We start from the raw sequence: 13,046 nt of genomic DNA on the forward strand, positions 1-13,046 counted from the left end.
AAACTAAATATTTTGCTATGTTCAAATAAACACAAAAATAAGAGTGTTTCTTTGCAAACCACAGATATTCAACGTAATCTACAAGAACGTGTTTGTGCAGATTTGAAAATGAATAGTCAACCACACAAAAAGATATTCAATTACACACAATTTGTATAAAACACATAAAGGCATTTTTGTCATAGCCGCACATATAAAACACCGAAATGAATTTGTCATAGCCACATTCATAAGTTTCTATTCCTTAGAATTAGTATTATTTTTTTAAAGAGGAAAAAGGAGGAAAACTAGCAAATGGCCTACGAGTTACAAGTAGCAGAACCAATAAATGTGAGAACTGTTTTGTAAAGAGAGTATTGAGAAGAACGCTCTTTAAGGTCATCTGCCACTGATTTCCCAGCGGAAGTATGCATCTTTTTAGTACATTTGAGCTTACAATTAGCACGTTTCTTTGCCAACGGAAGCTGAACACCACAGCTGAAGCCGTGGGGGCCCTTCCCTGCGGACAAACCCCGTTATCCCCCACCCCGGCCCGCGTCCCCCGAGCGGCGGGGCCCGGCCCCGCTCCGAGCTCCAGCCGCCTTCCCTGAGGGGCGAAAACAACCGGTTTCCCACCCCCCTTCCCTCAGGGCCTTTATCAAACCGCTTCCTGCGAGCCCCGCGTCTGCCCGGGGCTGATGTGTAGCGATTTACCACAGCGAACGACCAGTTTGCGGAGTTTGATGCCACAAACCGCCCCCAGGCCCTGCACCCGGCCGGGCACCCTCCGGCCAGCCTCCTCCGGCCCCTCTCCCCACACTGCCCCCGAGACACGCCGCCACCGTTACCTCGCTCTCCGAGGGAGCGGGGGGCCGAGCCGGGCCGGCGGGTCCCGACCCCCCTCAGCGGGGGAACGGCCGCCCCACACAGAGCCGGCCCGGCCGAACGGTTCAAACCGACCCCGCTCCCGGCGGCCCCCGCCGGCCCCGCGCGTTTCCGTTTCCGCGGGTTACCAGGCGACGCGGCCGGCGACAGCCAGGCCCGGCCCCGGGGCGGGTTGCCTGGGGCGGCCGGTCGCCTCGGGGCCGGTCTTGAGGAGGGCCCTGAGGGGAGGGAGCGAGCGGTTCGGTTTGGGCGGGCTGTTCGTGCCCTCAAGGCGGTACGGAAGAGACTCTTGGGCTTGAGAGACTAAAACTGTGTGGAAGGTGGTCCTGTTACACCGCAGAAGCACAGTCACTGCCTGTGGTCGTTAATTAGCGTCTGAAGCGATTAACGTCGCCTCGCGCACGGTCGGCAGGGGCTGTCCCAGCCAGGCCCACCGCACTGAGCTCTGCAATCATCACTACAACCAACACCTCTGCCCAAAAATACATATGCGTACATAGATAAATATTTATCGATACACCCAGTCATCCATGGACATTAAGAACCTCAAGAGGGCCCAGCAGCACCTGAGGGAGAGCAAGGGAGGAGTGGGAGATGCCCGACATTCCCTGAGGGGCCCTTGTTAGTCTGGGAAGCGCCGCAGGAGAGCCTGGAGGAGAGGGGACGGGGCAGGAGCAGCGGGAGAGAGCTCTGGGTTGTTTGGGGTGTGTTCCTTTGTTTTAATTGGTGCTAGTTGGATATTGGCAATGTCTATTTCCATATAGAATCATAGAATGGTTTGGGTTGGAAGGGACCTTAAAGGCCACCCAGTGGCACCCCCTGCCCTGGGCAGGGACACCTCCCACCAGCCCAGGTTGCTCCAAGCCCCGGCCAACCTGGCCTTGAACCCCTCCAGGGATGGGGCAGCCACAGCTTCTCTGGGCAACCTGGGCCAGGGGCTCACCGCCCTCACAGTGAAAATTGTCTTCCTGAGATCTAGTCTAAATCCGCCCTCTTTCAGTTTGAAGCCATTACCCCTCGTCCTATCACTACATGCCCTTGTAAAAAGTCCATCCCCAGCTTTCCTGTAGCCCCTTCAGATGCTGGAAAGGGCTCTAAGGTCTCCCCGGAGCCTTCTCTTGTCCAAGCTGAACAACCCCAACTCTGTCCCAAAAATCTGTCACCGGCCTTACTGTGTGTGTAGCGTCTAAAGTGCTTTTATCTCAAATAAGTAAACTCTTCAGTTCTTCTAAGCTTGATTCACATGCACATATACATCAAACAAGAATTTCTTACATGTACGGTAGAAAATTGGCTGTTTTCTTTAATTTCTCAGCAGATCTTCAGCAGAAGTGATTCTGCATTAGGGCTCATTCAGTGACAGCTGTGACAGCCACACTCATTGCCTACTCATTGTGCACATAGCTCCTTAAATCAACATTTGCACAGAAGCAGTGCAAAAACCAGTGATGGTATATTTAATCCATGGTAGAACCTCATGAGTAGATTACAATTAATATTTATTATCTTTAAATTCCAAATTTAAAATAATTCTCATTTGAGATATCTTTGAAGATATGACAACTTTTAATCTGTTTTAAAATAGTGGTAGATTGTTGCAACACAGTAAGGCTACTGGGTGGCTCACTTGCACAAAGAGCTGAACTTCACAAACTTTTCACCTCTGAATCACCACATAAGATATTCAGATTTGTCCTGGGAATTTCGTAATAATTATGAAAGTCAGTCCAAATCACAGGAGACAGACAACAGTTTTGTTAGTTGGTAGGATATGAAAGGCTGAACAGACTTAACAGCATAACTCTTTCCAGGTAGGTTTTTCAAGGGCAGCACATCAGCGTATTGGCCAGGTGACATGGTGATAAGTTTGCATTTTTATCCAGCTTTGCAAATCTGCTTTTTGACAACTGAAAAGGGTTGGGATTTCTAAGCCAACTTTTTTGTATGTTGTTGCTCATGGATTCATATCTGCACGTTGCCTTCAGATTTGAATATATCTCTGTTGTGCTCATCACAAAATACTTTGAAAAACTGAACTTGCTGGTATAGGTGAAAAAGAACATGAGACAGAGCAGAACCAATGAAATTGGAACTAGTGCTCCAGGAGAAATGTCTTGAGGGAGTAGATCCAGCTTCTGGGTCTCCTTACCAACGCGGAGCAGGGTGGCCAGAGAGGTTGAAGCCTACCTGCATTGATTTGGACAATTGCATAACTTCTGTCCAAAAAGAAAGAAAAACTAAAGATTCAAGAAATGACCGAGGTCTTGTCTCCAGCCAAAGCTGCAGCCTGGACGTGATGAGTACTGGTGTGCGCTGATCCTCCGGAGGAAATCACTGTAGACACACGATTGTAGGACACATAGCTATCCCAACCACAATACAGAATAAATTCCCCATTTGAATTGTAAAAATACCTTCATTTAAGTAAAATACATTCAGTACTTTTTTTTTATCTCATTTTACCATGTTCTCTTATCTCTGTAACTGTCTCAGCAGGTTGCTACAAGTAACATGAGCACAGCTTAAGGCATTATTTCAAACATCTTAAAAAAAAAGAAAAGGCAGCTTTCACTCACTCGTCCCAGCCTTTGGAACGCCTCTGCTTGTGATACATTTTTCAGACCTTCTAAGCAAACCTTTCATGTCTGAAAAGTTGTGACTCACAAACGCCACACCACTTCAAAGACTTATCAGGTCACAGATTTTTTCTCCCTCTTCTTGCTTCAGGAGAATAGATAGTAAATTCAGTGTATGAACATTGGCTCCTAAGAGTGATTCTTTAAAATATTCAAATACTGCAGATCCAGCTAGGAAGTGGGGCCAGCTGACGTGATCAGTTGTTATCCTGCTGCATGGGTAAGTAGAACTGGGAAAATTTGCTTAGAAAATCTGAATGTTCCTGGGGCAACTGTTATTGTGCAAAATACAAGTCATTTCAGGGAAAAGTAGCGTTTCTGTGGCAGTGAATGCTAACATCACTTATGCCAACTTCACAGGGTGTTGCTGTGAAAGACAAGTTAATATTAAACTGTGTTTGGTATCTCAGCTACCATCTTGAACATCCCGACCCCAGAGGTGGATCCACACAATGTTTTGACTGGATTTCCAAACACATAGGTTCCTGCCAGCTGATCTATGTGTGTGTTAAAAGCAGTCATGAATATCTTGGCCCATAAGTCAAACGTCATTCAAGGACCCCGGTTAAACATGTTAGGAACCGAAACACACTGCGCATTGTACCAGCAAAATACCCTCTGCAGTTGCTAGCCTGAATTTGCCTGTCTGTCTCTACATTAGGGAATTCGGGAATTCAATTACTGATGGGTCTGAAGTATTAAATACTCAATAATAGCTGCCTCGATCTCTCCTTAAAAATAGGAAGTATAAGAACAAATTATATCAGTCATACTATTAAAATATTCATGTGTAGCCTTCAAAAAAAAAGGACAGAGTGTATTCAGAGTTTTTTAATGGTAGCTGTAGGGTCTTACAAGTAGTTTGATCTTATTGTTAAATGGTCCTTTTAAAAAGTTCTACAGTAGCTTGCTTACTGTGTAGCTTGCTTCGGCTTTTAATCACAGCAAAAGCTTTTATACTTCAGAGGGAACCACATATGACTCATCACAATTTATTATAAGTACAACAAATATTCCTCTATTTCTAGTATGTTGGAATTATCATTATTTTTTCTGAATGGAAATGCAGACATAAGCACAAAACTTGCCAGAGTGGATCATACCAGGAAACTACTTGTATCATAAATCAAATTAAGAGTACAGTTTACTTCAAAGCTGCTTATGACCAGAAATCATAACTATTGCTCAATGGTGTACCATGCTCTTTTTTTTAAAAACAAAGGAATCAGTTACATTGCGTAATATTGAAACAGTGATAAAAATTAACAGTTGTTTAAAACAACAGTTTCAGGTGAAGTTAAAATCTCAAAAACATAAATAGTCTTACTAACTTCAGAAATTATTTTTTTAAAGTGTAAAAGAACCCTTTATCTGATGGTATTGACATTTAACCCGTGTTTAGATACTTGTCTTCTAAACTTGTTTGGAAATCTCAGACTTTCTACTTATGTAAATTCTGGAAAATCCTAGGCTGATGACCCTCTGTCTAATTAAAGGTCCACTCCCTATCACAGGGGAGCGGTAATGGAATCAGAACCCAGCTAATTACTAATGATGAAGGCCTTTCTGTATAAATCAGTTAAGAGCTAAAGGATTTGATTGGTGATTAGGTAATGTTAAATAAGAACACACTATTGGCTGAAAATTACTTTATTGTACAGGGACTGCTACTGAGAAAGTAATTTGCAATTGCATAAATGTTGGAAATACGGAAAGAGAAGCAGTATTGCAGGGCTTTTGAAGAAGGCAGAGAAAAGAGAATGGAAGTTAAGGGCTGCAATAATGTGTCACAGCTTGTGGAAGAGGCTGGGAGGGATGGTGGTAGGGATAATAGCTGAGGCTGCGTTCACAGAGAGTCCAGAGTTCACCTGGAAATTTACACTCATGGGATCTAAGTTTTCCTCTCTTACATGTAATGTTTTGTTTCAATAAGGCAGAGATTTAGTACTGTATTACTTCTCCGATTCATGCTTCATCTTCGCATGGTTTCATGTCTGATGGGTCCTTCTTCACAAGAGTTGAAAAAAAGCCACGTTCTGGTGAAAACAAGAAGATCTGAGGTTAAATACTTGAAACATGGGCTATCTGAAAACAATATGTCTCATGGACCCTGCCAGGTGAGCAATGAATCTTTGCATCTTTGTAAAACTGCTAGAAGAAATGCAATATTTTAGTTCTCTTTTAATGAAAGCTAAGCTACATCCATCAGAAGCTAAACTGAATGTGAGGAAAGGTGTTTTCATCATGCATAGGCTGTGTTTTTTCCTTCACTTGCAAACAACAATAAAACTGACAAGGAATATTCTACGCAAGGAATATTGATAAAACAAATGCAAAGCGTTTCCTCTTGCTAACAAGCTTCAGTATCTAGTCTATTTATCCGAAGAACCTGTGTGCCTGGGAAGGAGTTCCTCCAGCATCAATTCCTCACTACAGCTGGCAGCTGCTTTTTAACGCTCTCTAAGTCAGAACCCACGTGTTACGGGTCAGCGTAAGATGGGAGTAATGCACCAGAACGGGAGTGAACACGTCAGATTCTCAAGGCTGCAGGAATGTTCAAGCTTTTTTCCCCTGTAGAAGGTGTTGATCCAAGGATTCATGAAATCCCGGAACGCTTTACGTATGGCGTTTTGTTTGAGCTAGGCCACCTCTAAATAACGCCTCCTAAGAACAGAACAGGGACTAAAGCAAAGCTCTGGTGCAAAAAGGGAAGCCTTGCTGTGCCTTCTCTCAGGCCATGTCTTCCTAAATACCCAAGAAGTTGAGTATAAGGCAGATGAATTAGCCAGTCAGATAGGGCTCAAAGATGTATTATGACCTTGCCCCCACATAAAGTACTTGTTATTCCACCAACAAAAGCTGTTTTATGTTTAGCCTAACTTGTACCTTTGAAACAGGCAGGAAGAGTAAGGTTGCCATCCACACATGGAACAGCTACGGTATAGGCACAGGATTTTTCTTTATTCTTGCAGAAGAAGGATATAGTTTCACCATGCTGAATGCCTTCCTTAAGGTCATTCTGGACTCTTTTCTTCTCACCATTGTATAATACTACAGCTTTCTTAACTGGTATTTTACATGGGCCTGTAAAACAATCCAGTTATAAGCAATACATAAGGATAATTAGAACTCTATTTTGAAAAGTGGGCAGATTAGAGCCCATCAGAAATCTGTACAGCTGACATTTTGGAATGAAAAATAATTTGTCCCAGATATACGTAGTGCTTTTGCTGGTATTCCAATGCTGAAGAAATTCAGAACCCTAAGTATAGGGTCAAAAGTTTCCAGTGAAAATCCAGCCTCAGTAAAATTTCTAATTATATTAAGAAGAGAGGAAATACTCAGGCGAAATAAAGCTCCATGGCTGATTATTGCAGTCAATTTAGAAACATCATGTCATACAACATTCAGCATTGGGAGTCGTCTTAGATTATCAGGGCCTTGAAATTACTATTTCGGTTTTCTTCCAAGGACAGGCCTTGCACAAAGGTGTAATAGCTCATCAACAATCAGAGCAGTGGTCTTTTAGGAAAATTCAATGTGATATGTGGTTTCTAACAGATAGCGCATGTATACCTTTACAGGTTGGCTTTGTGGACCAGTTTCCAGTCTTTTCACATCGGGAATGCTTAGGCCCGTCCAGCACGTAGCTGGACTGGCAGCCGAAGCTGACGCTTTCATTATAGTGGTATGTTCTACGGACAGCAAACTCTATGAATCCATTTTCTATTCCTGTTGGCGTGGGGCATGTGACAACTGCGGTACAAAAGCAAAAACAAAGCTTTATCAATGTTGCGGTTCTAAAAGACACACTATATACTTTGAAAAATACATAAAACTTTCATGGTGGTTCATTTCAGTCTCTTGCACAGGAAAACATAGCCAGAGGAAAAATAGTTTAAAAAATCACAATAAATAAATATTACTTGTTTTAAATACACATCTATTGCAATCGCCCATTACATCCAAAAGACTACTTAAATGTGGCATAGTTTCACTGAAACCAGTAAAGTTCTTAAGGGTAAGGTTGTCTATTTCTTAGATTAATCCTACCAATTAGTGGAATCGAATGGTGGCTGTGCTCTGGAGGGCAGGCTCTGATTCCGCACTGTGAACTGCCTTTAGCAGGTTTTGTTTATATAACCTTTATACCTGCAGTAAATATTTCGTCAGTCCCATGTTGCGTGCAATCATGTTAGCAATCACCTTGCATTCACGAGCCTAACTTTCAGAATAATTCTACTGTATGGTTGTATTAACAATTGTAAAAAAAAAAAAAATACTAACATTGTTCATATAGTTTTATATATACAATTCTAGGGAATATTTTTAGGTGTTAATAAAAGTAAGTGTCTTACCCTTGCACTCTGGAATGCTGCTCCAGCTCCCGTTGGCCATGCAGGTAGCTGTCTCATTCCCAATAAGTGCGAGAGGAGGTACGCATTCAAAAGTAATTGTGTCCAGGAAATTAAAAATCTTTCCAGGTTTTACATGACGGTAAGAAAGGACTCCAAGTTCCGGAAGCGAGGGAGGTGCGCAAGTCACCGCTAGAAAAGCACAGCATTCATAGAAATTAAATTTTAAAGATTAAATTATTACTAGAATCAGAGGAGCAACATGCTTATAACCACATTAACCCACACCGCCCTTTACAGAAGCGCAGCTAACAAAACAAAAAATTCAGATTAAAAGTCTCAGGAGCCTTAGAGTATGTAATACATTATTTGTGCTATGTTTTCAAACAATATTATGTAATATATTGCTTTTTCAGTAAAGCGCTTATGCAGGACAGGTTATAGCGAAACTGCGTATAACAGTTGCACAGGCATGAACATATCCTCTTTTTATACACAGGGAGAATGAATTTGAGTGGATAAGCATCTTACCCTCAGCTGTAAATAGCATCCCTGATCCTGGCCTTTTGTACAGACCTTTAAACTCTATTTCTCTAAAAGTAGAATCCACACATCTAAACCCAAACATACAGGGTTCTTCTTGATTTTTCCTGACCATTTTTTGCATGGCAGTATAGGAGGCCTCTGAATAAGAGTATATGTAATTCTGTGCAATGTAAAGGAATCTTTCTGTAATAAGAATAAGGATAGAGTAGTTCTTTAGTATTTAAACACGTACGCTGACACTGTGGAAAAGTGCCACTCCACTTTCCATCTGCCATGCATTGGCTCGTTCTTGTCCCAATGAGGGTGTAACTGAAAACAAAAAGACCTGGTTATCAGAAAGCTTAATGAACGCAGAGAAGAATCGAGAAGTTCTTTGCAAGAAAGATTTCTCACAAACAGACTTAAGAGCCCAGTTCTGAAATCTTTATTTCTGGCACTTACTGACCTCAAAAGAAGTTTAGATTCAAACACAAAAACTAGTTAGTATTCGAGTGTTGCAAGTATCGAGACAAAAGGCTTGATACAACAAGATGTTTTGTCATTTCATCTGTATGTTCTGTCTTAAATACAAATTTCTACAACTGATTTATACTGTGGATATATGTAAGTAGTGAGCATTGCTCACACTTACGTATGTGTGTGTATGTACATTAGCAATCACAATGGGTGATTGCTAACGTAAATGTTATGGTTTCTTGGGAGGAGTTCCTAGATAATTACGGCAATTAGGATCACTTCTGCAAAGGACTCAGCACTCTCAAGTACTAAAGTGACTGAGGCGCATGATTTTATTTTAATGCCAGGTAGCCCAATTTTATTTCCATATGCACTCTAAAAGCATCTCTCCCACCCTCTGTATTTATATTATTGGCACTTACTCTGCATTTTAAAGAAATGTTCATCATGTATCTATCATTCCAGTATCGCACAGATGAAAACCAGTAAATTAAAATTAGCAAAATTAAATCAAGTCCAGTTGCTACATTTGGTGTCATAGTTGAATTTATTTATTCCTTGTCTTGCTCCTGTTTCGCAGAAGGAGGTAGCTGAGGCTGTTGACACTCTTCAGTGAACTCTATGCTATGTCTCACCTATGACCTTCACAGGTAAGCACTGTTTATTAATTAACTACCCAAATAAGATTAAAGGTATGCTAATATCAAATATTTCTCTGCATTCACTATAACTATTTTTCTTTAAATGCATCCTCATTTCTAAAACAGGCAAGTAGCCTTGAGTAAAAGTGCATTTGCTCCGGAGACCAAATTAGGATTAACCTCATGTTTTCATTTACTGAGCTTGGAAATGCATAGAAACAAAATTTTCAGTCTGCAGAGCCTAACAGCGCAACAACTTAGATGCAGATTATCTTCTCTCTGCTGTAGGATTTCACCTCATGATGTAATAAGAGGATTTAAAAAGCAGGGAAAAGCAGTCCAGAATAAATCTTTGCATAAAATCTCTGCTATTTTGATGGTTTTGTATCTGTAAGACATTGCTTTGGAGTAGCAAAGCTCCAAGATGTTATAGCCAAGCCTGAACAGACGAGGATCACCAGATATGCAATTTTGTTTTTTAGTTTTTATGTGCAGTTTTCTAAGTTCCCTGGCTTGCAGTGCTGGAGCAGGTGACAGTAGAATGTAATGGTGTAGTTCAGGTTATTTATTTAACAGCACGAGGAAGGGAACGCTTACCCCGGTTCACATGAAAAACTTATAGAACTCTGATAGTGGAAGTCTGTAAAATCAATTTTTCCATGCTGCAAGGGTCCAGGAGTGGGACATCTCTTTGCTGTTAATTAAAGATAAAAAAAGGATATTATTTCATGAGGCATGAAGTTAGGATAATGGAAATTAGTTGATCTTATAGGGATCCTGGTGTCTTTCACATTTCTCCACTTCCATGTACTACATTTCATATGTCTAGCTCTGATGTTTCTCTCAAAATATAATAGTTTTTGTGATGAAGTAATTTTTAATACTTGATTGTCTGAGGCAAATAACTTCTGTGCAATGAAATGATAAAAATGAACAAAGAGGGATACAATAAATGTAGGTGTTATCAAACAGCATACGTCATTAGAGTATAAGCTCTGCTGGGCTGAGTCAGATTAAGGTTCACCTTGTCCGGGTCCAGTTCCATCACCATCCGGGAGCAGAGGCTTAAGGAAAAGTATGGGACATGTATGGGAAAATCCTTCCCCTGCTGCTTACCCCTGTTCTCCCCCGCACCCATCTGTCTTCCAACAGGTAAGGGAAGAACAATTGGAAAACAGAAGTGTATCGGTTTAAATATATCAGATTAGTCACAAGGACTACGAAATACCCTTTTCAGGTCAGCATATGGCAGGTCGGTGAGATGGCGCAAAATCGCGGAATAGCATTTCTTTTGTTTTACTTACGTAGGCACAGCAGGGTATTGAGAGGCCACTTGCCCGTTGGGAGGCAGGTGTACTTCCTTTGGCCAGAATTGGGGACGAACCCAGGCCTACAGGTATATTCAATTTCTTCACCCACATCGTACACGCTTTTGTTTACATCAATTGTGGCAAAAAGCACTTCTGGTGGCCTGGGACAGACTGGAGGAAAGGAGACGCTTTACAAGAAATTGGGCAGAAAGTTGGAGTTGTTTTTATTTCTCAAGTGGAAGCACAGGTTCCTGTATTATCATCAAACGTAGTGTGTTCCTGCACCGAGCTAAACAGTCCTTCTGGGATCTATGGCTGCGTAACTTGCTGAGGCAGCTGATGGCTGCTGTAGGTATTAGCCAGAAAAAAATGTGTTCTCCCTCTTCCCCTCGGCAGCTCTATCAGTGGCCCCTGTTAGATTTTGTGTCACTTTTTTTTTACTAAAATTGCCTTTTGCTTCAAAATGGATTTATGAAGGTATTCTATAAAGTGAGTCAATTATGGTAAGTTATCTTGGACAAAAGAGGGTGAGAGGGACTTAGAAGCAAATTAATGCATTTCATTTTTAATCTAAAGTAATTTGGTGGGGTCAGCCTGAAATAAGATGATTTTTTTTCCTAAGTTAGTTTATTTTTCTCTGGTTTCCCCAATTTTTCTGTTCAGTGGGGCAAACACTCTGTTACATTAGACAGTTCTGATTCCAAACCAGCTTTAACATGTTGACAGCGTGAACAACTCATCACCCGGAGAGTGAGAACAGGAGGGGAGCAGCAAGGGAGGAACGGAGGGTGCAGACTGCCTTCCTGCCAAGGACATGGAGAGAGGCTCCTGCCGAGATCGTGGGGAGAGAACAGAGGAACACCAAGCTCGTGCTGTAGAAATGCACAGCAACAGAGGGAGAGAGAACATGACACAGTGCCCATAGCCCTTGGCGTGGGGAAAGGAGGAGAAAAGCAAGGCAGGAGCTGTGCCGGGCAGCCCTGGGGCGGAGGGGAGAGCCAGGTGAGCAGGGAGTTGGGCAGAGGGATGGAGCGAGGTTAGGTCCTGGCACACGCGATGCCCCTGGCATGCAGGCAGCCCGGTTTCCACAACGTCTGTCAATATTTCTTCTGGTTTCGTCCATTTAATGCTTTTGTATACAGCAATTCATCTCACTGTAAGAAGCGATGGAGGAAGGAATGGAAGGGAAAGAGAGGAAATAGCTTTCAGAGAAAATTCCCCTTCAAAACACTTGACCAGAATTGTCTGAAGGCTTTAAAATCCTGTTGCTTTCTCCAGCTTCCCTCATTCACGCTTCAGGATAGTACTGGCTGTTAGAAAGTGGAAGGCGCTTACCTTTCGCTGCAAGAGCGCAGTGGCTCAGAGCAACTACGCACGCAACCAGTGCCAGGGAGTGCATTGCTGCCAGTCCGCCAGCCCAATGACCCTCAGTCCAGCGCTTCTTCTCTTAAAAATAAAGGCATCCACAAAAGGATGGTTACATATTAACTCTTTGTTTTTATTCCCATCCTAGTAAACAGAAGAGAAAAGGTTCCTTGTGTTGCTTGTGATAAAGGATGAAACAGCCATCACATGTTGCATTCGTACATAATGCAGGAATTCAAATAGCAGTCTGGGCTGAAAACATCTCCACTTCGCTTGTCTCTGCAGAGCATCTCCTCTTGGGACCGATGTTTTTGAAAAAACGGTCTTGTCTTCTCAGCATCTTTAGAGGATGAGGATGTTTGGAATATGATATTGGATCAAATAATAGAACTGTAAGAAGCTTGTGTTTATCACTCGAGCATGTACACTTCTAAGTACCAAAGATTCCTGAGAGTTATAGCAAAATCTTTCTAAGGCGAAATGAAGAGTGTTGGAGTGACATTGGTATTGTCACACACCTCCGGTGATGATACCAACTTCATTCCAGTTTACACCAGATGATTATCTGGCCTGAAACTTCAGGCTTCAGGGGCCTATTTGATCAGATTCACGCCACCAATAAGCATCTTTCAATTAACAGATAACTCAAAGCAGCGGAGAGAGCAACCAGCACTGCAGGAAGAGTGAAATAATGATTCTAGACTGTGCTTGTTTGTGACAAGGGGGTCAAACTTAAATCGTATTTTTGGGTGGTATAAAAACTTGTTTCGGTGCTGTAATTTGGGGTCATCAAGTAAAAACTCCACAGATATCAGCTGAGGTTCTGATCACTGCAGTTCTCCTAATTTAGCAGATTTTAACTGCAGGAGCATC

At 42.2% G+C, this 13,046-nt stretch overlaps 2 protein-coding genes across 7 annotated transcripts in view; both read right to left on the minus strand.

Annotated features, from left to right (window-relative positions):
• Positions 1-989, minus strand: part of CEP112 (centrosomal protein 112) — a 171,584-nt gene extending 170,595 nt beyond the window's left edge. For 4 of the 6 annotated variants that reach the window (XM_054221301.1, XM_054221305.1, XM_054221304.1 and 1 more), the window contains exon 1: positions 828-988. The gene's annotated coding sequence lies outside the window, so the exon portion shown is untranslated. Of the gene's footprint in view, positions 1-827 lie in introns of all 6 variants that reach the window. The other 2 variants (XM_054221303.1, XM_054221302.1) reach the window with 2 other exon arrangements.
• A 1,462-nt stretch (positions 990-2,451) lies between these two features.
• APOH (apolipoprotein H) lies at positions 2,452-12,301 on the minus strand. The gene is made up of 8 exons (XM_054222014.1): positions 12,144-12,301; positions 10,803-10,979; positions 10,096-10,192; positions 8,634-8,710; positions 7,859-8,047; positions 7,077-7,256; positions 6,387-6,584; positions 2,452-5,536 (listed from the first exon to the last, which is right to left on the minus strand). Exons 1-8 carry the CDS (start codon positions 12,205-12,207, stop codon positions 5,466-5,468), a joined length of 1,053 nt encoding a protein of 350 aa, XP_054077989.1. The 5' UTR covers positions 12,208-12,301; the 3' UTR covers positions 2,452-5,465.
• Between the last annotated feature and the right edge of the window lie 745 nt (positions 12,302-13,046).

This window comes from Rissa tridactyla, chromosome 15 (genome assembly GCF_028500815.1).
Source record: "Rissa tridactyla isolate bRisTri1 chromosome 15, bRisTri1.patW.cur.20221130, whole genome shotgun sequence".
Classification (NCBI taxonomy): Eukaryota; Metazoa; Chordata; class Aves; order Charadriiformes; family Laridae; genus Rissa; species Rissa tridactyla.